Here is a 23506-nt window from a genome sequence, read left to right as displayed (position 1 = left end):
GGCGGCTGCGGGGTCCAGTTGGGCAGGCTTGGCCAGGGCCTGGCAGTGCCCGGCTTCTACCTCAGGGACACAAGGGGCAGGGAGGTGAAGACAGAAGCTCCTGCTATGGGAAGGGTGACCCAGGACCACAGGGCCCATCGCCAGGCCTTACTAGCACACCCCTGGACGATGTACAGCCTGCGCCTCCTTCTGGGCCTCCCAGCCTGGCCTGGCCCGCCCTGGGCGCAGGGGGCTGTACCCCCATAGTGGACAACCTGCCTGGTGCAGCGGTGGATCAGCGTGGGGGGAACCCAGTCTCTATGCCTCTGGGTCCTGTATGTTTGGGCTGGGGGAAGGGACTGGGGCCCCTAGGACACCCCCAGGCCTGGGTCTCACCAGAGAGGTCTCACACAGCAAGCGGTTGCCCCGGCCCAGGCCCCCCAGGGCCATGTGGAAGTAGGTGCTGCCGCTGCTCCAGCTAGCGATCTTGTTGAAGGGGTAGGTAGTGAGCAGCTCCTGAGAGCAGAGTGGGTGGGTGGGTGGGTGGGTGGGCGCATAGGAGCCCGCTGAAGCCTGGGGCCCAGGGTCTGTGTTTGAGCTGCTGCCCTGGGGTCCTCTAGAGCCGTGGGAGGGGGCCAGGAGGGCAGGACTGCAGCTCTACCCATGTAGGGGTCTCAGGCCCCTGACAGCCTCCCCAGCCCTGCGGGGCCCTGCTGCTACCTTGGTCTTGGGGTGGATGAGCAGAATCCCGTGTCGGTTGATGGCGATGAGGATAATGTCTGGGTAGGAGGGCTCCGAGGTTTGCTGCGGAGGGACACAGTAGTCAGAGTCCAGCCCGGGAAGCCAGGCGGCCACCTCCCCGAGACACACGTATGCACACGTGCACACATGCCCATCTCAAATGTGGCATCAGCCTTGCCCCAAGACGTGTGTTTAGAAGAGAAGTTCAGGCAGCCAGGGCCAGAGCTGGGTGGAGCCTGCTTGGGCAAGCCCAGCTGGCCGTGGGTGAGACCTACCTTCACCTCGAAGAAGGCAGAACCAAAGGTGGGCCACCGGCAGATCCACTTTAGGAAGGCCACTTTGGCCTCCTCTGCTGTCTTGTCCCTATGCTTTTCACAGGCCAGAAGGATGCTCTGTGGGAAGTGAGGGTCAGTGAAGTCCTGGCGGGGGCCATCGCCTGACCAGGCCCTATACATGGGGCCCTGAGGCCCCAGCCCCAAGCAGTGTCTGTGTGCCTGAGGCCACACAGGCCTCAGGGGTCACTTAGAGCCACGTGTGTCCCCTGCACCCTAGGGAGAAGAACGTGTCTCCTAGGAGCTGTGGACAGTGGGGAAGGGGAGCTATATGCAGACCCAGTCCACCCTCCAAGCCAAGGAATGGGCTTATTTAACCCAGGTGGGGTCCCTCCCCAACTCCAGTCAGGGACCTTTCTCCATTCCTCCGAGGACATTAGGCGGGTGAGATTCTCAGGCACCAGTTCCCTCAGGATCTTGGGGATACTAGCTAGCTGGGACTGGTCATTGCCGAACTGGGCCTTGTAGATGAGTCCTGCCAGGTGGACAGCATCCTCTCTTGAACACTTGTGGAACCCACGCAGGTACTTGGGCAGCTCCTGGGTGATGGACACGCTGGGCCTTAGGCTGCTGCTCCCCGCTCATGCAGGAGGCAGAACCAGCAAGAAGCTAAGGCCCTCTGGGTAGGGTTTGCTACAGAGGTAACTGCCCCCCAAGTTGGGGCCGGGGTCCCTGACAGCTCGCTGTGAACACAGTGGCCCGCTCCACCCTTATGTAGCTGAGCCTTTGGGACAAGGGCCCGTGCTCCCAGGACTGCGGGGCCCTCTGCCCCCACCCCTTCCTGGCGGTGGTAATGCGGGTGCTGGTACAGTCACTGTCCCCAACACTGCTCTCGCTCTGCTTCTGGCTCCAGAACCCTCAGGGGGTCAGCATGGCCGCCACATGGGACCTAAAGGGCTCCAGAAGCCCCCTGGTGAGACTTCCGGAAGGCCCTGGACCACCCAGGGAGGGTCAGGCCCCCTGGGGCAAGGCGGCTTCGGGATGGAGTGAGGGTGAACTCAAACCCCTACCGGGAAGGAGCCTGCCCAGGTACCTGGTGGTAATGGAGTATGGTGTCTGCATTCATGTCCTTGCCCGGGGCCACACTGAGCCACAGTTTCCTCATGAAGTACACCTGGTAGGGGAGCGTCATGGGGGCCCCTGGGCAGGGGCGGCAGTAAGCACCTAGCCTGTCCTGGGGCCCGGCTCTCACCAGGACCGCCCCGGCCCAGGGCCCTGCTGCCCACCTGCCTGCACCCAGCCTGCAGCCCGCGCTCCTTGACGCCCGCTCACATCGCCACTGTGTGTGCTCCTGCTGCCTCCCTGGCCCCAACTCTTCCTCATCCTTCAAGACTAGTAGTATAGAAGGCACCTTCTCCAGGAATGTGCCTGGACCTGCCCATGAGCGTCAGGCCCCCATCCACCCCCTCGGCCGCTGTGCACCCTTCATCACCCTGCCATCTGTTCTAGCCCTGCCCTTATGCCTTGCACTTGCCTAAGCTGGGAGAGCTCCCAAGGCAGGGCCCTCACCGCCTGTATCCAGGCCTGGCCTTACCCATGGCTTGGAGGTCACAAGGGGCAATGAGTGAAAGGGCATGGGCCACGCAGGAGATGCTAGGGGAGCCTTCTGACCCTGGCCCAGGGATGCAGACAGCCCCCTCCCCGCCCCCTCCATCCTTGCCCCTCCCTGCCCTGCAGACACCCCACCTTCCTTCTGGGGCTTGCTCTTCTTCACCCAGTCAGACACCTGCCGCAAGGAGTCGAAGAAGAAGTCTCCCTCCTTTTGACTGATGACCTGGGGTGCGTGTGGAGGGAGGTACAGGAAGGTGCACAAGTGGAGGGACTTCTGGGGAGTGCCCTCTTGGGGAGCACTAGGGCCTTGCTCATTTGGGGGCCCGTGGGCTCCATGAACCCACCTGCCTTTGCCCTCACAGCCCCTCACCATGCGGTGAGGGGCCTGGGCCAGTACGGGTAGGGACCGCCACACACCCTGCCTGCTTCTCCCCCTTTGCCCTGGCCCGTCTGCCAGCTGTACCTTGTCTGCGATCTTGATGAAGAGGCTGCAGCCCTCCCAGGAGGCCAGCTGCAGCCTGGCGGCGATGCTCTCACACACCTCCCGCACCCGCGTGTTGGCGCCCACCTCCAGCATCTGGGCACAGAGCCGGCGTGGGAACGTCTTAGGACCATCAGCCCAGATGACCCCCTCACAACCTGACACTGCTGCACCTTCCTAAGATGGGCTGGACGTGCCCTGGCCTGAGAAGACTGGCCAGATGTTTTTGTTGTTTAGTCACAGAGTTAACTACCTCAGGAGCCCAAGAGGTCCAGCCTCTAAACTCGCTTTGTGAACCCTGCAGCCAGACTGTGGGAAATTTCCGGGGGACTCAACCAGCTCCGAGACCACAAAGGCCACAGTGCCACTGGGGAGGGCTGGGAAGGCATGTCGCTTAGTCTCCTCCGCCCCCTGCTCCACTGCTGCCTCTTGGCCAAGGGCCTTTACATCACAGCTGGGACTAGACAGTCTCCGGCTTCCCTTCTGTCCCCTCTGCCATCTCCAGCTTTCAACACAGGCTCTGTCCACAGGCACACCCAATGGCAGCACCTGCTCCCCATGTCTGGGGCAGGATCAGAACCCCGCAGGGGCCCAGAGCCCTCTAGGGCTTGGCATGGCTGCCCGCACTTCTGGCCTCTTCTCTTCCATGCTTTGGCCTAGAATGCCCCTCTGTACCTTTGGGACAGTCCTGGCTTCCCACTACATTAGCAGCCTCTACCCCCGCCCCCCACACCCCAGGTGGCCCTGCCCTGCCCTGAGGGTGCACAGCACTCACTTCACCATCACAGGGCACCAGTGAGGGCAGGGCAGACGGTTTCTTGGGGGAGATGGGGTGAGGGCAGGAAAACAGTGAAGGTGAGACCACCCACTCCTCAGGTAGCCAAGCTCATGGGAACTTGCCCTAGGCTGGGGCCAGGTGCTGGTAAGGCCAGGTCCCTGGGGCAGAGGCTCACCTCGCTGGTGTCGTTGGGGAAGTAGATCTTGTGGCAGATTCGGGAGATGTTCTGCTCAGTGGCCTCCACCTCCACCTGGTGTGGCGGCTGCTTTCGGGGCCCCGTCCTAGAGCAGGACAGTGCATGCTGTGCCTTCTGCCTGCCCCCACCTCCCGCCCAGCCCAGCCCACCCAGCGGCTTCCAAGCTAACTACGTTAACAATGTGCTAGGCATGAAACAAGAAATAACCCCAGTGACCACTGCCAAGGGGGTGGTTCAGGGGGCTGCCCCACCTGTGGCGCTCAGCACATGGCCCAGAGGAGGCAGCAGAGGCCAGCCTGGACTCACCTCCCAGGTGACCCAAGGTTCTGAGGAGGCCGGGGAGGCCTGGGACACACATGGGAGGACCTGGCTGGCCAGGGCCTTCGGCAGACAGGCTAGGGTGTGTTCTTGTTCTCACATGGCAGGAGCATGGGGCAGGTCTCCGGGACCCTGGCAGGGCCTCTCTGAGGGCGCCCACCTACCTCTCAATGACCAAGGCTGCCACTCATTGTCACAGCCACTCACATGGCCATCCCACCCTCCCTCACACCCTTCTTCAAGCCAGGGGGCAGGCAGCATCCAAGACAGAGCTGAGGAGACCTGCTTGGCTGTGGGAGAGCTGGGATACGGAAACAGCACATGGATTGGCAGGGATGGGCCTCTGACTTTGGCCACTCTGAGCTGGGCTAAGCAGGAACATGGGCGGCATGGGGCATCCAGGTCACCCTATGGCTTCCAGGAAGTTCCCTCTGTGCTCTGGACAGGCAGCCGTGGGGGGGTAGAGGAGCTCGTGGCCACGACCGAGCCTGCCAGAAGCCTCTGCTGACCAACAGACCCAGCTGAGACCCTCCCGGGCCTCACTTTCCATTTTCCTCCCTAGTAGCCAGGGACCTGGTCTTGCCTCATTAAACTAATAACAGCCTATGGAGAAGGCAGAGACTCTGGCTCCACTGGACTACGAACTTCTGGAGGGCCCGCTGGGCCCCTCAGCCTCTGCAGGCTGACACTCTGGGGCAGCTGGGCATGGGCTGGCAGGCTCACCTCAGGACCCTCTGGATGCGGCGGCTGCAATCAGGGGCCAGCGGCTCCCTCCTCCTGGTGTTTATGAACTTCTGGGCATGAGGCAGCAGTGTCTTGCCAGGTGGGAAGAGACCAGTGCAGAGCCACAGCAGCTGCCAGCCCCGCTCCTCGCTGTACCTGAGGGTGGCAGCGCCCATCAGCCCGGATAGAGCCCCTCCCAGAGGCTGGGCACCTTAATGAGGTGGGACACGAGGCCTGCCTGAGGCTGTGGGCAAGAAGGGGTGGTATTGTGCCCATTTTGTGGAAGAGCACACTGAGGTTTAGGGAGGCCATGGCCTTCCTGGGCCGCACAGGAGAGAGGGCGGGAGCAGGCAGGGCCCAAGGTAGGTGTATTGTTCTCCCTGCTCTGCGCACACTAGAACGTCAGCAGGACAGAGCAGGGTGCCAGCCCACCCCACTGCCGCTGCAAGTGCCCGGGCAGGCTGTGTGGCTTCCACGGGCTTCTACTGCCTCCTCTGAAGAGTGGGCACAGCCTCCGGGGTCTGGGTGAGGACTGGAGGGGCCCAGCATGGCACCCTCCACCCCCGCCCCCTCCCCAGCAGACCTCTTGGTGTTGTGCGTCAGCTGCTTCAGGATCTGGCAGTACACCTCGTCCTGCAGGGCCGGGTCCTGGAGGGCCGAGGAGAAGATCTGGTCGCTGAGCTCCATGGAGGTCCAGGCTTGCCTAGAGGGGTAATCGCCCATGTACCTGAGGATGGGTGTGGCTGTCAAGGAGAACGTGCCTGTCACCATGGACACTCACCCCAGCTCCACATGGCCCACAACTGGCCCCCTGAGCTGCATGCTGCCTCTGCCCTGCACTCTGTGAGACCTGGCCCCTCAAGAAGGGGCAGCAGGGCTCACAGTTGGCATGGAGATGGCAGGGGCTGGCTGGGGAAGGATATCGATGAAGATCTGACAGGTGACGTCCCGCAGCTCGGCGTTGGCATGGACACGCTTGAGCAGAGGCTGCCGCAGTGGCTCAGGGGAGTGTGCCCACAGGTGGCCCCGGGAGCGGGCCAGGGGAAACATGGCCCTGTTAACTGTCTCCTTTTCTGGGGCCCTGTCAGGGACAGAGGTTGGTGTGAGGGCTCTCCTCCCCACCTGTCCCCTCCCCACCTGCCTACGTGGGGCACAGTGGGGAGGGAGATGCGGGCTCTAGTGTGGGTCCCCGTGGCGATGCTCTCTGGATCCACAGCACTCAGCGGGGACACAGGTCACTGCCCCCAGCCCCCAGGGTGGCCGTGGGAGGGTCAGAGGGTGGCCTTTCTGCCTGGAGAGGCCTGGTGGACACATCACCTGCCTCCATGGCCTCCCCACAGCCATCAGGGAATGCAGAGAGGCTGATGGGGGCTGGGTCTCATGGTATGTCTCTAGGGGGTGGAGTGGGCACCTAAAGAAATCATAGGAGAATTCTTCCAGAGTATGCAGCTTCTCGATGGCCTGGTCCTCAAGTGGTGACTCTGCCGATCGCCCCTCCTGGGCTGCCAGCTTCCGCTTCTCTGGTGACATGGCCAGCAAGCTCTGTGGGGATACAGGCCTATGGGCTCCCAGGAGCCATTGCCCGTGAGGCCCTTCCCATAGGCTCTTCCTCATCTGGTTGCCTCAGTGACTTGGACCACAGAGCTGAACAAGCCTGGGCCTACCCCTTCCATGTTACTTGCTGTGTAACTCAGGACCAGTGACTCAACCTCTTTGAGCTTGTTTCTTTTCCCTTAGGAGGGCTTCTCAGACCCCCTTCCCCAGGACACCTCTCACCTAGCCCTTCTGCCAGGCCTCCACCTCCTTTAGGTCATAGCACAAATGTCACTCCCTCAGAGACGCCTTTCTGGATAGGAAAGCCCCACCCTATTATTTGTTCCTATTACAACCAGTGCTGCTTCTTGGTAGCACTTACACACTTGCCATTAATTGATCATTTGCTCAAATGCTCCTTGAGGGCAGCGCTACTGTTGTGTTCAATTCTATACTTCAGGCTTGGGGGACACAGTTGGCACTTAAGGTGCACATGCTGGAATGCCTATTAGTTCTGCCTCCCTGGGTGGTGTTAGGGGCTAGAGGAGGGAGAGCCTGGCCCCCTTGGGTCTGGGTTTAAGCGAGGCTGAGGCTGGGGAAAGGATGGCTTTGTTCTTCAGATACACCCCTGGTGAAAGAGATGAAAGGAATGCCATTTGCTGAGCCTCACTCTTAAGTGCCAAGCATAGCACAAACACTGCCAACTACATGCTTACCCCAGAGGGACAGTGGGACTAGCAGAGCTGACCTGATGCCCAGGTGGCCCTCTGGCCTTCTGCAAAGTGAGGTCTAGGCCCCTGAGCTAGGACCCCAGGCTGTGCCCTAGCCATCTCCCCATGTGCCCAAAGGTGCCCGGAATGAGGACAGGTTACCAGAAGCTGTGCCGAGGGCTTGGTGACCGTCGGGATGGCATAGAGGCAGGAGGTAAGCACCAGCCCCGTCTTGCCTGTCCTGTCATTCTGGCCCTGGATCCAATTCTCAGAGGTCAGCAGCCCCTGCTTCTTTGTCAGGATCAGCAAGTCCCCCTTCTTGAAGGGCAGGAGGGTGACATCATCTGCAATTACAAGTCACACACACAGGCAGAAGATCCACCATTTACCAAGGGCTCTGAAGAAGCCAGGGGCTACTGGCACTCCATGGGTTGTCTTTTTTGAGAGATGAGAAAGCTGAGACACAGCTGAGGGCCCAGTGCCGCTCTGACATGAGTGGTGGTGGGATTCCAAGAGCTTGGGTGCTCAAGGGCCTGGGGAACTCTGACCCCAGCTGCACCTTGGGACACCTGCTCAGGGGCCTGACCAGGAGCCAGAGTCTGTGAGGTAGGAGGTGAGTGGATGAGGGGGAGAATGCCCTGGCTGCAGTCCCCACGCCTACCTGGGTTCTGAGTGATAATTCGTCTGTAAAGTGAGATAACAGGCCCTCCCTCATGAAGTGGTGGCCAGGACAGAATGGGTGGCAGGGATAAGGTTTCGGGGCTGAGGCTCTTACTGCTGTGAGGTACAGAGCATAGCCCCTTCTTCTGAATCCCAGTGGACCCTTGCTTTAACTGCCCCACCAACCTCCCACGTGTGCTCAAGCTCCTGCTGGGGCGCTGGTGTGCAGAGGAGCGAGTGAGACTGTGGGCCTCAAACCCCTCTCCGCCTGAGCTCTGTGGCCCTGGTTCTGTCTGGAAAAGGGGATAACAGGGTGGCTGTGGGGGCGGTGCTCAAAGGAGGAGCAGGTGGCTGGCTGCTCTCTTCAGGGGGAGGGTGTAGGCCCTACCTGCACTTCTCTCGCTTCCCTCTTCCCTTGGTAGAGACCTTGGCTAGGGTAGCCTTGGAGGGTTTGAGATCACCTCATTTAATCCCTCATTTTATGGAAAGAGGGCTTTGCCCAAAGCTGCCCCTTGTGTTCTGTGGTCCTCTCTTTCTCTCCCTTCTCAAGTCCCTTGTGCCCTGCTCTGTGCCACATGGCTCCTGTGACAAGGAGACGAGCAAGTCGCCCTCCCATCAACCACATGAACTGCCCCTCATTGCACCCCCAATCCACCCCAGCCGGGCACCTGTAGCCTTCCGGTCTTGCAGGGCCATGGCAAACACGGACCTCTCCTTCAAGCCCTCTAGAAACATGGCCACCAGCTCGGCGATGGCCACACTGCTAGGGGACACAAACTCATACTCCTCTTCATGCAGCGTGGACAGCACCAGCCTCTGGCCTCCCCGAGCCTCCCTGAGGAGACAAAGGGTGTGATGTGACCAGAGGCCTCCTCCACTTTCTCCATTTCAGCCCCTCGACACCCTCAGCAGGGGCGACCCTCCTGATTTACAGACAAGGAAACACAACTTGATCAGGGCCACTGGCAGGGCCAGGGTCTGAGCTCAGGTCAGTCCAAGCTCCAGGCACCTGTGTGAGGGGGGCGCAAATGACAGCTCAAGTTCAGGGCCCCTAGGGCCTCAGAGGCAGTGGGTGGTGCCAAACCCCCAGCTCTGCTCTGGGCAGGTAATGAGGTGGCCAGTGTACCAGATCACCCCAGGGACCCTGCAAAGAACATTGGAGGTGAGATGAGGTGCCAGCTTTAGTGAGCTATCCAGCCTCTCTGTGCCTCAGTTTATTCATCTGCAGAGTAGGTGATGCTATGAGGACTTCACGGCATATGGAAACATGCCCAACACAGTCAGTCTCAGTAAGCAGTGGCCAGTGTGTTCCCTGCACATACTGGTACCAATTATAATGGTCATGGCACACTGGGGGCTTTAACTGAGGGGGCATTCTGCAGAGTAGAGGTCTTCCCAAAAGGCTTGGAGGCATTCTGAAGAGATGAGAGCTATAAAGAGCCATGGGGATGGAGTGAACAAAGTCCAGCCTGGGCTGCAAGGCCGCACTAGTGTCACACACTAAGGCCCTGTCTTTTGACCCCTCTCCCAGATGGTCTGTACCTTCCACATGACCAGTGAGAAGAGAAGGAGCCTATAAACAAATGCACACTCAAAAGGCTGCAAGCTTACATGCCCCTTTCCTGGTGGATTTGGTTTTAAAGAGAGGCTGAGAGGGCAATGCATGATTTGTAGATGCAGTACCTAAGAGGGCAGTGGGGCCTGGGACAGAAGAGGGTGGGGAGGTCCCACATCCAATGGCCACCGCGTTATGCACATTGGTCCTCATCCTGCACCCCGACCAGTCTCTCATGGACAATGCACCATCCTCTCTTCGCCTCTCCTGGATCCCCAAAGACTGAGCTTCTGAGGAGAGAGAGATTTGGGCATCTTTCCTAGGGGCACTCACCTGTTGGCGATCAGACTCATGACCTCTGGGAAAGAGAGTTCTAAGAGCATTCTCTCCTTTTGGTCCAGGAAGTAGAGCCCCTTCCAGTTAACAGCCAAGATCAGCTGAGTCTTGGGCAGTCGGGGGCCTGGCCAAAGGAGACAGGGTGTAAAGCCTGGGCTGGTCCTGGGTAGGGGTCTCCGTCCCCCACCCACCCTGTCAGATGCCATTACCAGAGAAGGTGGTGACTTCAAAGAGTCGGGAGAAGAGCAGTGGCCACCGCAGGCGGGCGGCATCCACCACCTGCTCCTGCACGGTCCGAGGTGTGGCCCGCTTCTGGGTGTACAGTGCCTGTGCAGGGATGTGGTGCGTCACTGCCACCACTCATCTCTCACTCACTCAGCCCCAGCCTCCCCCCAGCTAACACTCTGCCAGTACCCAAGTGCTTGCTTGCTGGATCATTCTTTGAAGCCTCTATGTACAGTGGGGCCAGTGCCCGGTAAGGGCCAGGTGTGGAGGCTGCAGGGCTGCTGCAGCCCTGTTCCACCTGCCCTGTGGGGAGGAACCAGCATGGATGGTTTTGAGAAGGAAGACAGGCTTTCATCCTCTTTAGCATCAGGACACCAAGGGCCACAGGGCCGGGCAGCCGCTGGCTGCCTCCACCCGGAAAGCCATGTGCCAGGGCAGTGTGTCTGCAGACAGGTCCGTGAGCTCTGGCTGGCTCTTGCCAACACAGGCCCTGTGGGTCTGTGTCTTGTTCTGGGCATGTGGTGTGTGTCTGTGTCCTTGGTACTTCTGTCTTTCTTTTCCCACATATTTGGGAGGCATCTTTCACAGGCCCCCATCTCAACCTCCCCCTTCAGACACCATCTCCACTGTCCTTCTTTCTTGCTATTCCTCTACCTTCACCCTTTCCTCTGCCTGCATCCACTGCCCTGTGTGCATAATTGAACTTCCTTTTTGTGGTTGTTGAATAAAATGTTATTTCTCTTGTTCCCACTTTAAAAAGTGGTTGGGTAATATTCACTGGCTAGGTTGAGGAACTATATCCGAAGGGTGTTTAGGCAATATGCAACATGTATCAAATATGTTAGAATGTTCATACAGTCTGAAATCTCTTTTCTAGGACTTTATCTTGATGAAATAACTGTTGAGTGTGTAAAAGTTGTATCTGCAAAGTGGTTCGCCTTGTTTTAATAGTGAAAAACGGGAACTGATCTTAACATTCATCATTAGGAATCAGCGAAGTAATCATATTTTTTTAATATAGTGCTATGTAGCCCTTAAAAATGAACATGAAGATTAATATGTAGTGACGTGAAAACATGGCCCCATACCATGTGGTCTAGTTGAACACTGTCATACTAGATGCTCTTCTTTTTACTTTTTAAAAGGTATATTTCTCTCTAATCATGTTTGTATCTCAGTTGTGTACATGTGAATAAAGTAGTCTGGAAGGATATATATCACCATGTTAAGCATGATGATCCCTTTGCTACAATATTATTGATTTCACTTTTCTTGTGTGTTTGTATTTTCTTATTTATTTGATAATGTACATGTTTTAAGAGCTTAACGAAAAATCAGTGAAACTATGTTCACATTAGAAAAAAGTAGTGGGGTAAAAATTTCCTAATTCTTTACCCTTACCTCAACCCCGCCTTCCCAAAGTACAAAACCACTTCTTACTAGTGATCATTTGGGTTCATGTGCACCCCTGCTTCCCCTCCCTCTCGTAAAAACCCTGCAGAATCTATGTTTCTCCTGAAAATATATCCACTCAGGCTGGGGAACGCCATGAACACTCAAGAGGGGCTCTGCTACCCCACATGCCTTGTCACAAGAAGTATTCTCAAGGGATGCTAATGAACATCTTACGGAATTTTGGGGAAGTGCTGAGTAAAAGTCAGGTTTTCTACTGCGTGACTTGTTAGAGCTTTTCATAAGTGGCCGTGCATTCCCAAAGAGCAGGGCAGAGCAAGTCTGACTCCCAAACCTCAGGCATGCAGAACCCTGGTCCATAGCCCACTGTGGGCACTCCTCTTTTGGGTGGCAGAATGTAGATTGTGTCATTTGGTCCACCTCAATGACTTTCCCTGAACTTGAACAGCCCTTGCTACCTCAACCACTTAACTGGGGCTTATCTCTCTGCCACTGGGCTGCCAGCCCCTGCCAGGCAGGCTCTGAGTTGTCTTATTTCTTATTCTCTATCCCGTCCTTCTGGGTCCACAGTGCCACAGGGAGAACAGAGGTAGGGGAATTATTAACTAATCGTTTTATCCACAGAAACCCCCATGTACAGCTCTCCAGGAGCAGCAGCAATGAGCCATGCCTGGCATCTCAGAGATACTCCTGCACCCTCAGGCCATGCTGCAGAGTGCAGCACCCCAGGAAGAAGAAGGCTCTGACAGAAAGGCAGGCCTTGGGAGTGCTGCCCCTGTGGGGAGGAGAAGTGGGGCAGGAGGACTGTGAGTCAGATGGTGTGTATTTGCTGTCCCCCTTGGGGTGGAAGTTTGGGGAGCAGTATTAGTGTGGGTGATCCTGAGGACCTGAGTGCTATCGGAGGGGTTTGTAGAGGCATGGGAAGGAGGCCGTGAGTCCTCTAGGTAAGCTGTGCTCATATGGTGCAGGCCTACCAAGCAGCCCTCCCTGTTGCCCAGAGCCCGCACCAAGCTTGCAAGGCCCAGGGAAGGGAGGGGACACCTAAAGGATGGGGCCAGGACAGGAACTCCAAAGGCAAGGGTGGTGCTGAAGGCAAGGGCATGGTCAGGCAAGCAGCTGTAAAGGCCTCTTGTGCCCAAAGGCTGGGGCCTAGTCAGACACTGCAGTAAAGACCGGTAGAGACCAGTGCCAGATGAGCTACCCTGACCCAAGATGCCAACGGGAAAGGAGGAGGGAACATGGAATGGGCCTGGGATAGGGAGCCGAACTAAAGGAGATTGGTTAAATCTGAAGAGACGGCGCTTTGCTAACTGGCAAGTTAAAGTTCCTGTTCCCCAGGGGATGGGGCACTCAGAGTGAGGGGCTCCATCCCCTCTGCACACTTAGGCTCCCATCCCCCAACAGAGAGCCCAGACTCTGGAGGCTGACCTTGGCATGGGTGGCAGAAACGAGGCTAACCCACTCCTCTGGAGTCTTGGTTCTGTACAGCTTGGAGGGGACGCAGCTGGGCAGCAGTTGCTGGACAGCCTCTCTCCGCACGGAGGCGCCAAGCTGCACGTAGCAGTGCTGAGCCAGCAGCTCCACCAGCTCTTCCTCCTGTGCAGCCCGAAACACATGGAGGGTGAGGGGGGAAAGGTGAGAGCCCATCCTCCCCCTTGATGTCCCCATCCCATGCCCTAGTTCGCACCCCAAAACAGTGGAGATGACCAGCACTCAGGCAAGAACTGGTAGTGTGAGCAGCCACCAGTCCTGCCACTTCCTCTAGGCAGGACTACTACTTCTCCAACTCAGTGGTTGGACCTGCTGTGTGCCCTGACTGGGTCTCGACGAGGAGCGTTCCCCATGCACCCATTTCCAGCTTTCAGAGAACCACGAGGAGGTGGCAGAGGCCTGGGTGGAACCCTGACATTGCTGAGTGGAGTGAACATGTTCAAAGCTTTATCCTGTCTTGCCCAGTCCTTACTTATCGAGAGTGACCAGTGGCCACGCTGCGGGGCTTCTGCAAGGACTCAGTTGAGTGGGATCTGGTATGGGGCACCCAGAAGGGTTCCCTGCTCCAGGGACCCCACAGGTGTCAAGTGGTTCTATTCTCTTGCAAGACCAAAACCTTGCAGAGCCTCCTAGCTGCTCGCCCTCTGGGCCCTCTGTCCCCTTTGCCCCTGATTCTCCCTGCCCACTGCCCCATTCCAGGCAGGCCTCCAGGACTACTGCCACTGCCCACAGTCGTGAGTGGATGCTCCTCCTGACTGAGGTGCAGAAAGGTCTGCACCTGCTGCATAGGGACACTGCTACTCCCAGGACTTCGCGTACACATCCTCCCCTTCCTCAATTCTCGTGACTGTACAAGCAGCTCTGATTACTCTCTGTACTTTCTAGATAAGGGCCTGAGGCTCAGAGATGACATAAAACCCAAGGTCACACTGCCAGGAAGAGGCACAGGTATGACTTCCACTGTTCTAGGGCTCCAAGGCCACATCCTTGACCACCAGGCCCTGCTGCCCCATAAACAACTGCCTGGTGAGGGGCTGGAGCTGATGGGAGGCCTTCCCCTGCCTGCTGCTGGCACATGGACCCCAGAGGCTTGAGTGAACCTGTGTTCCAAGGGAGGAGAAAATGGAGTCCAGGTGGGAAGGAGCAGCTACAGGCCCAGCAGAGGGGCCTAGGGACCTGCACTCGACACACACATCCCTGGGCCCCTGCTCTGACCCCTACAGACCCTGTAGCCTGCCCTGCAACATGGTGCCTCCTCGGGCTTTTGATGGGTCAATCTCCAGGCCCTGACGGCTGTGATGCCCCCTCACCTTCTCGAAGTTGTACTCGCTGGACCAGACTCCATGGAGGACTTGGCGGTAAATGAGCTCGGTGCTGACGGCATCCTCACTGGGGTCATGCCAGGGGGTGAAGAACTCCTTCCGGAAGTAGAGGCGCCAGGGCGACTGGCGCTCACTCTCACCCCTCTCCTGGGCCAGCTGCTCACACTGGCCTATGGCATCCATCACATGCTCGCGCCCACTGCCCAGGGACCAGAACTGAGGCCAGAGCAGGGGCAATAGGGGTTAGGGCTGCTATGTGCAGATCCTACAGGGATGCCTACCCTCATTACATGCATGTGTGGGAGTGCTAAACCACCCACTGAGGGTTCCTGGGGGACAGGAGCCCATCTGGACTCCCGAGGGTCACTCCACATAGTGGCACGGTTAGTCTCTTACTCTGACACTCCTCCCTGCTTGTCCTTCCCAAGGGGGGCAGGGACTGATAGCATGACTGCCATGACTGGGGTGGTGCACTGGACTGGCTTGCTGGTGTGAGTGAGGCTGAGGCTGTGGGCATCCGAGTGGCCGAGGATATGTCAGATGGGGCCATGCCATGGGAGTCTACAGCTCCCTGGTGTGATGGGTGGGCAGGATGGGCGAGTGCCTAGTAGACAGTTGTGTGTGGGCTGCTCAGGTGTGGTGGGGGCCAGAAAGGTGTGCATGTGACACTGGTGACAAGGGCCAGTCACTGGGCTAAGAATGTGTCTGTGCAGGAGGACAGGATGCCTGATGATGAGGCATTTCTGTGAGTGTGTGTCTAAGTGTATGCATGCATGTGTGTGTGTGTATGACTGTGTGTGAACATGTGCGTATATGTGTGAATGTGTGTGTATCTGTATGTGTGTGTGTGTCTGTGAGTGAGTGTGTGTGTGTGCGCGTGTGTGTGTGTTTCTGTGTTTGGTGGCAGGGAGGGAGAACAGTGATCAGGTTAGTGCGGTTCAAGGGCTTGAGCTGGCTTGGGCATGTGAGGGAGGCAGGCAATGGATGAGACCCCTGGCCAGTACCTTGTCGTACACAGCAACCTGGAGGGAAAAGCCCAGGTGATCAGTGAGCCCCAGCTTGCGGGCGATGTGCAGGCAGACTTCTTGTGATATTGAGGCTGAGTCTATGGTGACAGTCAGGCTCTCTCCAGTCACCAAGATGACATGAATTGGGATGTGCTTCTTGGACTTGACGGCCTGGGGAGAGATGAAGACTCAGGCTCTCTGCCCCAGAGGCCCCTAGGCTCAGCTGCCTGCCCTAGAGCTTCCAAGACCCAGAGGCTAACACACTCTCCCCACCTCTCCCTAGAGTTCTGGCCAGCAGACGTTGGCTACTGCACTGGTGGACTCAGTGGGTCAAGAGCAGCACTGTCCAGTGTTGTCCAGCAGTGTGTGCGATTCTGCAAGCCTGCCTGGGTGGTCCGCAGGGTGCGGCCTGCAGGCATAAGATCCCATCCTAACATGGGAACCCTGAGCTCTGTTGAGGCTGAGTGACTGAGAATCACAGAGGGTTAGAGGAGCTCTTAGAAATCACTGAGGCCTGGACTCTGGAACATTTTTGGTTCACAGGAGCTACAGTTCCCACTGTGCATGACAGAGTGTAAACATGTCCATACAAATACTGCAAGTTCATGTGCAACTCCAGGACTCATGGGAGAAGAGGGGGAGACCCTGTGGCCCTGAGTGGCAGGGCAAGAACAGGAAAGAATGCGGCAGGAGGTGACCCCAGTACAGGGCACCGCAGGGCACAGGGAGTGAGGGTCCTCCCGGAGCTGTGGGTAGAGCAGGATGTAGGGGGTGCACCCTCAACCTGCCCATGTCTGAATGACCCTTCCTGAGGACACTGTGAGAACTTGCAGGTGATACACAGAAATGCCACCAAGGATGACAACCTTGGAATGACCACTGTCTTCTTTATAAAATGGAGCGTCCTTGGGAAGGGCAACATTTTAAGCAGCTAGTAGTCATTCACACTTTAATGCTAACTAGTTTTCAGATTAATTTTCCGCTTCAGCTAGTAGGGGCCTAAAGGAATGTGAATTTAGATGTGAAGAGGGCACTACTGAAGGTTGGTGGGGCTTGCCTGGGGAGGCTGAGTCCCAGGTGATGCTCACGGAGACCACTGGCACAGAAAGTTCCCCTAGCAGGTGGAGGAGCTCTGGGACACACTTCCTGCTGGCAGGACAAGAGAAGGCACCCCAGAATCTGTGCTAGAGGAGTCATGGGGGCTGGCGCCACCCCACACTGACTGTCTCCCATCCCAGCTGGCTCGTACCTGCAGCTCCAGCCAGGTGGGGGGCTCTGTGCGCACCCCGTTGGCATAGGTGCGTCTCAGGCGCTCAGCACAGAAGGGCCCGTAGCCAGCTGGTCCTTCACCAATGAAGTTCAGCAGATACTGGTAGGTGAGGAAGGGAAAGGGAGGAAGACACTTAGAATGGAGAACCCTTTCTACTTACTGCTCAGATGGATTCTAAAAAGTATAACATTAATCTTGTAACTATGTGAGGTAATGGATGTGTCAACTAAACTTATTATAATCATTTTGCAATATATAACTATATACAATCATGACATTGTACTTCTTCAACTTACTATATTATGTCAATTAAATCTCAATAAATCTAGAAAAAAGTTTTAAATAAAAATGATAATTCTCAGTGTTGGTGAAATACATTGAGATAGGTGCTCTCACACAACATGAGAAGGATGTTAATTGGCACATTTCTGAGGAACAATTTGTCAACGCTTTAAATAGAACATAGTTTTTAAACATGCATACTCTACGACCCCATAATTCAAACCTAAAGGCAAATATATATATTTTTAATCACTGTGGTGTTCATAGTGATGAGCAACTGGAAGATCAACCCCAAATATCCATCAAGTTAAACAGATAGTTATATATAGATGACATTAAAACTGGCATTTGGGAAAAGTTTATAACATGAAAAAACACTTATGGAGATAAGTGGAGAAGGTAGGAGAGTTGATATTCAAAATAGGTTGGGTAAAATGTGTTGAAAATCTCATCTGTCAGAGAGATTTTGTGTGAAGATGCAGCCTAGAATGATTTACTGGTGTTAGGAGTGGCCCTAGGCCCAGGGCTGATGGCTGGGGTGACCATGCTTCCTATAGTCCCCAAAGAGACATGAGAGAAAGTTGGGTTGTTTTCTGCATGATCACAAGTATGACACAATGTAACACCACGAGAAGCCAGAAACAGTAACAGAAGTTACCTCTGGGTATGGAGGTGACTTTTATTTCATTTTTAGACTTCCCGTACTTCATACATATTAATAAGAACCAAAAGGCATATCAAAGCAGCGAATCCTGGGGCTTCTAACACTTGGAAGTACCTGTCAACACCCTATCTCCATTTTCGGCCGCAATGACTAGAGAGAGATGTTGCAGCCAGTCTCTAGTCTGGGCTCACTCCCGGGACACCTTTGTTTTTTTTGCAATGTACATTTCACCTGCCATTTCACTGTCACTTCAGAAGAGCCATCCTGGTGCCCGAGCCAAGGTAAACTGGCCCTGCAGACCTTGACTAGGGGGCAGAAGGACCAGGTCCGGTGTCTTCTTTTACAGAAGGGAAAACTGAGGCCCAGAGAAGCACAGGTGCTCCTGTCCATCCTGACCAGCAAGAGCAGAATGGGCACAGGGATCAAGATTTCTGGTCCTGCTCCAGGGCCCAGGGCCAATTCATGCCCTCCCAACCCAACCCCCTACCCCAGGTCCTCCCAACCTTCATGAATCTCTCGGAGGGTGGGAAGCAGCCCAGGCAAAGGCTGAGCAGGATCCAGCCCCGGGCCAAGCTACTCATTTTGAAGTTCTCTGTCAGCTGCTTGCAGATCTGGCAGTAAATTTCATCCCTGAAAGACAGAGACCAACAGGAGGTCAGGCTGCAGGCTGGATCTGAGAAGAAGAGGGGACAGACAACTGGACAAAGAATTCTTTCTATACCCTTGGGTGGGGTCATGTTCAAGGGGCCTCCTCACTTCCAGTTGTCTTTCCTGGCCTCCCCTTCTGCCTCTCCAGCCCACTTGGACCCTGTCATCTCCTGAGACCATGCCATCTCCAGTGTCTGCCCAGAGGCCTGCACCCCCACTCCTGTTAGCCCTCATTTCCCAGCTCATCCAGGATTCAGCCTTTGTCCTCCTTGTCAGTCATCTTGTCCCTTCAGGCCTTTGCTCCCTGCCTTACCAACTCTGCCCACATGGCCTGGTTGTCTAGCTGTAAGGCACAGAAGCAGGGAGCGCCCAGGGGTCTCCAGCCACAGCCCTGCCTTCAGTAGTCCAGACCTTTGATGACCTGATCTGCTCCTTTCCTCAACTTCACAGTTATTTCAAACTTTCTCCTTCTGTCTTGAGGTCCTTCCCCTTTCCCTGAATGCAGCCACCTCACCACCACTGCAGAGAGAAAAGTGGGGACTTTGTGGAAGAACCCCTCGACTCCTCACCTCCTGACTAGTTCCCTTTTCCACAGGCTCATGAGTCTTTCCTCTCTGTCTTCTCTTGGTAAAGGTGCTCTGCTGGACCCATTAGCCCCTCCAACCTCATATATCCAGAGGCCAGAATCTTTCCTTTAATACTCAGTGGTGTGCTGGAAAATATTTACTGTCCAACTCTCCTGGGGAAAAAGAGCCCTGATTCATGGCATTTTCCAATTTCTATGGTGTAAATATTTTTACCAACACCAATTTCAAGATACCAAAGTGATACAGAACTAAACACAGAGTTATGAAGAGATATGCCCCATCTACTCTTGCAGGCTAGTAGACTCAGCTACAGCACACTTCCTCTTTCTCAGGTCTCTACAGGCCCCGCCATCACCCAGTCATCTAAAATAAAAATCTGGGAGCCATCTTTGACTCCTCCCATTAGCCACCACACCCTATCATCTGTCTTCTGGATGTTTTTTTTCTGTTCCTTCTTAGCTCCTGCTCCATGGGCTATCTCTCTTCAGTTTTTTCAGGACCTTTGTAATAGCCCTCTCTTGGCCTCCCACTGCCAGGCTCCATCTCTCCATATTGTCACCAGTGAGAACTTTCTGGAAGTCAAACATGGTTATAATCTTCTCTTGCTTAAACCTTCTCCCTACTACCCTTAGGATTTAGTTCAAACTCAGTGCCTGGCTGTGATAAACCACTTGGGCTGTTTCCAGACTCTGTGACCCTGTTCATCCTCTGCCTTCTATCTGGCAAACGCTCCTCCTTTTTCTTACCCACCCTCTGGCCCAGGAGGCCATGACAACTACTCCTTCTTGGTACCCCTACTGAACCTCATCTTAGCACAGGCAGTTATTATGGGTCTGCAGATCCTCCCATATTCCCCAGTTATAGCGTGACCTCCTTGAGGACAGAGACATGTCCCCTACATCCCTGCATCTCCAGCCCTCAGGCTAGGTTCTGGCTCTGGGAAGGTACTTCATAAACATTCATTAAATGTTTGGCATTTGGTTTGTCTTGGAATTTGGCTAAGACCCCAGAGTCAAAGATAAACTGATGATAACACTCAACCTTCTAAAGAAATACATTCTTACAGGATCTACTATGAGGTGGCAGAACCAGTTCAGCCACCATGCCATATTCAGTCTTTACAAGGGAAGATGAGAAGTTTGAAAAGCAATTTCTGAAAGACACTTCACAGGCCCATCTCTGCTGGCTCCAAATGAGGGGGAGTAAAGGGGACCTTGGGATTCTGCCAGCAGGGATATGGGCTGTCTTCCAGAGACAAGAACTATCTCACTCCCCATCTGAGACATGCTGTCTCAGAAGCCCACTGGCTCATTCCAGGGTACTGGAATAAAGCAGTGATAGAGTCCTTCAGAGCACCTGATTTGTGTACCCACAGAGACACAAGTTTGGGGCCTCAGTGAACAAAGAGACATCTGCTTCCTCCTGGAGAATTATATTACCCTTGATGGCCAAGATGAAGAGAAAATAGTCAGGATCTTGGAAATGCACTTGTACTGTTTGGTGGGACAAGCATGTATAAGCTTCCTATTGACTAAGAGGATATTGTGGAAGGAGCTGGGCTTCAAGTATCTTAATGAGATCCCGCACAAGCAGGCAGCCCATCATTCTAGAAAATACTAGCAGTAAGAGGTTGTGATGTGTTCCATTAGAGGCTAGAGTTGGCAGAGAGTCTCGAGGTATCTCTAAGAGAGTGTCAGCCCCAGTTGGAGACCAGCATTGTGTGGAAATGCCTATAGCGGTATCCAATGAACCCATAATGCATCTCATTTGGACATAGCTTTTGTGTCTGCCATACTGGAGGGTGTGATAGCCAGTGAGGAGTAACTATAAGAGAACTGTGAATAGAACAAACTAAGTTAGAAGAGTTGCCTAGTTGGTATCATGGTGGTAGCTAAAACTTGAGTAGAAATCCTGAAGTCTTACTAGCTTGAGAAACCAGAGGACAGTTTGGGGTACCCACAGTAGTTGAAACTGAGAAGGAAAATCCTAGAATGAAGAGAACAAGAAGAGTTCTAAACTTCGTATATAAACTCTTCCTTAATCTCTGCCTGACCCCTGATTTACGCATGTGTGGGACAGACACCAGGCAGCCCAGCAAAGACTAGAAAAACTGAACAGGGATTCCGGCTACTGCTCATAGTGAGAAAGAGTTTGAAACCAACCAAATTAATTGCCTGCCAAGATGAAAAGCCAATACTCTTTGAAGGAATATAACAGAATCTAGAGTCTCTAAACATATCATCCTCAATGTCCAGTATACAAATAAAAAGTACTAGACTCGTAAGGAAATACAGTCAACTACTATACATACGTGGAAACTGGAAAACAAGACCATCGTCAAGAGAGATGGCAGTCAATGAAGACTGCCCCCAAGATGACCCAGATAAAGGATTTAGCAGAAAAGGTTTTACAACTACCATAACTATGCTCAAGACACAAAGGAAACTATGATTACAATGCATGAATAAATAGAAAATCTTGGCTGAGAAATAGAAACTATGAAAAAAGAATCAAGTGCAAACTCTAGAACCTAAAACTATAATACCTGAGATTAAAAAAATTATTCAATGGGTAACAGCAGATTAGGGAAGACAAGAGAAAGATCAGTTAATTTGAAGATAAATAGAAACTACCCAATCCAAAAAAAAAAAAAAAAGAGAGAGAGAGAGAAAGAGAAGAGGAAAAAATATATAAAGAAAAGAGGAACAGACCTACAGGGACCTGAGGGACAATATCAAAAAGTCCTACCTACTCTATGTTTAATTAGAGTTCAAAAGGAGAGAGAGAGAATGAAGTAGAAAAAAATTCAAAGAAATAATGGCCAACAATTTCCCAAATTTGGTTAAAGATAATAACCTAAAATATGTTAACCCCTAAAATATAGTCTGTCCCTGAAAGCAGTATACGTATTTCTTAAAATTTGAATGAGAACACAATTCCTATTAAGTCAAATTATACATAAAGCAAAATATGTATAAAATCAATGAGGAACTTGCTCATTTACAGGACTCTGCATTGTTATGAAATGAATCACCAGCCCAAGATGAATCTGTTTTCCTAAAACCAGGTTTTACCCATGAGATTTACCACAGACTAAGTTAGAGAGCCATTAACGATGATAATGTCTGCTGTGCTGAGACCCAGCCTGCTAAATACAGGCAGCAGAGAGAGGAGGGGGTGACTAAGAGACAGGGAACAGAGGAGGAGGCTGTAGTTATGGGCTGAGAATCAGTGAGGGAGTCTGATGTTCTGAGTGGGGTTGAGATGGGAGTGGGGACTGACCTGAGGCTGGGTCGTAGGATGGCATAGATCACAATGAAGTGCACCTTCTCTAGGTTGGACATGGGTCGGTCTGAGATGGAGCCATCAGGCTCAAATGGCTCCTCTCCAACATTCAGCTGGCTGGCCACCTCAAAAACCAAAGATGGCAGTCAGGACAGCTATGCTTTCCCCCCATGGGCTCAAGGAAAAAAGCAAAACCCTGAAACCCTTCTGGTGGCAGAACTGGGAACTCCAGGCTCTGGACTCACCTGGCCTGTTATCCTAGAGGAGCGCTTCAGTTTCATGGAGGAGATGTCCTTGGTCCCTCTGTCCCTGTGGCTGGGCCTCTGCGGATGGAGACAATTTGCAAGCGAAGGTGAGTTGGGACAGTACCTGAGAGCCACCTAAGGTGGAGCAGGTGTCCATCTCCCCTAGCCATTTCCTGCCCTGGTTTGCAAAGCACCATGCAGTCTCTCATCTTGGCTGAGCTTTGCAACATTTAACATGTGCACAGCATTATCCTCACTCCTGGGTGAGGAGACAGAGGCAAGGAAAAGCAAGAGATGAGACAAAGCTACTCAGCTAGTAACTGGCCCTATAGGAGGGCTCAGGGCTTTTGTCACTCTAAAGCTTGAACCTGTCACTCATAAAGCCTTCTGAGGTGGTCCTGGATCTGAGCTCAGGTGCCCTGGACAGCCCTGGGCCATGGTCATTCTCTGTTAAAAACTGAGTGGATGAATTAGAATATGCTTTGCCTACTGCAAGATGAGAGCTCTGCCAGGGTATCAAAAGAATCCATGCTGCAAGGCCATTAAGGTATGCTTGTCTCCCTAGGTAGAGGTCACACCTTGTCTTGATGATGCCATGGGAAGTTCCTGTCAAAATTAGAGCTCAATGTGAGACTGGGCTTAGATTAGGATCAGTCCAGTTTCCAGGGTTAGGCATCAGCTTCTGGCTGCAGAAGCTGGTTTGCTATACAGGGATGGGACGTGACACGCGTTAGCTGGCAAGCAAAGGCAGGAAAGCCTTGCTCAGCTTACTCTTCTGTAAGCAGGGCACACTGTGAGTGCTTAACAAACACTTGCAGAAAGAGAAATTTGAGGCCTCCCTTCCAGGAAGCCAGTCCTGCTTCTCTTTATGCTCATTCTCCAGAGAAGAAGGATAACTGGAATGTCTCCCAAGGCCCCTTCTCTGAGTGACTGCCAGGCTCCAAGGTGGCCCCCAATGATCCCTAACTCCTGACATTCCTGCCTTCTGTGGTATGTGACTTCTAAGACTCGGAATTGGTGTTTGAGGTCTGTTAGACATATTCACTGTGACTGGCAGCAATTCACACTACTTCTCTGTTTCTTTAGCTAATAAACATAATAATCCCTACCTAGTATGGTTAGCTCACCTGAGAATTAACTGAAGAGAAGCAACTGGCACATAGCACGTTGTTAG

The 23506-nt window shown here is 54.0% G+C and overlaps 1 protein-coding gene across 6 annotated transcripts in view; it reads right to left on the bottom strand.

The window, feature by feature from the left end:
- MYO7B (myosin VIIB) overlaps positions 1-23506 on the bottom strand; it is a 122975-nt gene that overhangs the window by 454 nt on the left and 99015 nt on the right. For 4 of the 6 annotated variants that reach the window (XM_036237990.1, XM_036237989.1, XM_036237991.1 and 1 more), the window contains 22 exons: positions 22333-22410; positions 22085-22212; positions 18071-18197; positions 16601-16720; positions 15349-15522; positions 14333-14560; positions 12960-13127; positions 10103-10220; positions 9891-10017; positions 8671-8837; positions 7505-7686; positions 6511-6641; positions 6023-6180; positions 5683-5836; positions 5100-5255; positions 4038-4143; positions 2739-3180; positions 2086-2192; positions 1406-1591; positions 996-1112; positions 700-783; positions 376-495 (listed from right to left, as the gene is read on the bottom strand). In XM_036237990.1, coding sequence (XP_036093883.1) covers positions 376-495; positions 700-783; positions 996-1112; positions 1406-1591; positions 2086-2192; positions 2739-3180; positions 4038-4143; positions 5100-5255; positions 5683-5836; positions 6023-6180; positions 6511-6641; positions 7505-7686; positions 8671-8837; positions 9891-10017; positions 10103-10220; positions 12960-13127; positions 14333-14560; positions 15349-15522; positions 16601-16720; positions 18071-18197; positions 22085-22212; positions 22333-22410 — 3378 coding nt within the window. The remainder of the gene's footprint in view (positions 1-375; positions 496-699; positions 784-995; positions 1113-1405; positions 1592-2085; positions 2193-2738; positions 3181-4037; positions 4144-5099; positions 5256-5682; positions 5837-6022; positions 6181-6510; positions 6642-7504; positions 7687-8670; positions 8838-9890; positions 10018-10102; positions 10221-12959; positions 13128-14332; positions 14561-15348; positions 15523-16600; positions 16721-18070; positions 18198-22084; positions 22213-22332; positions 22411-23506) is intronic. The other 2 variants (XM_016157045.2, XM_036237992.1) reach the window with 2 other exon arrangements.

The sequence above is a fragment of the Rousettus aegyptiacus genome, unplaced genomic scaffold (genome assembly GCF_014176215.1).
Source record: "Rousettus aegyptiacus isolate mRouAeg1 unplaced genomic scaffold, mRouAeg1.p scaffold_m13_p_2, whole genome shotgun sequence".
Taxonomy (NCBI): domain Eukaryota; kingdom Metazoa; phylum Chordata; class Mammalia; order Chiroptera; family Pteropodidae; genus Rousettus; species Rousettus aegyptiacus.
The sequence above is the reverse complement of the archived record's forward strand: the minus strand, read 5'-3'. Positions and strand labels throughout refer to the sequence as shown.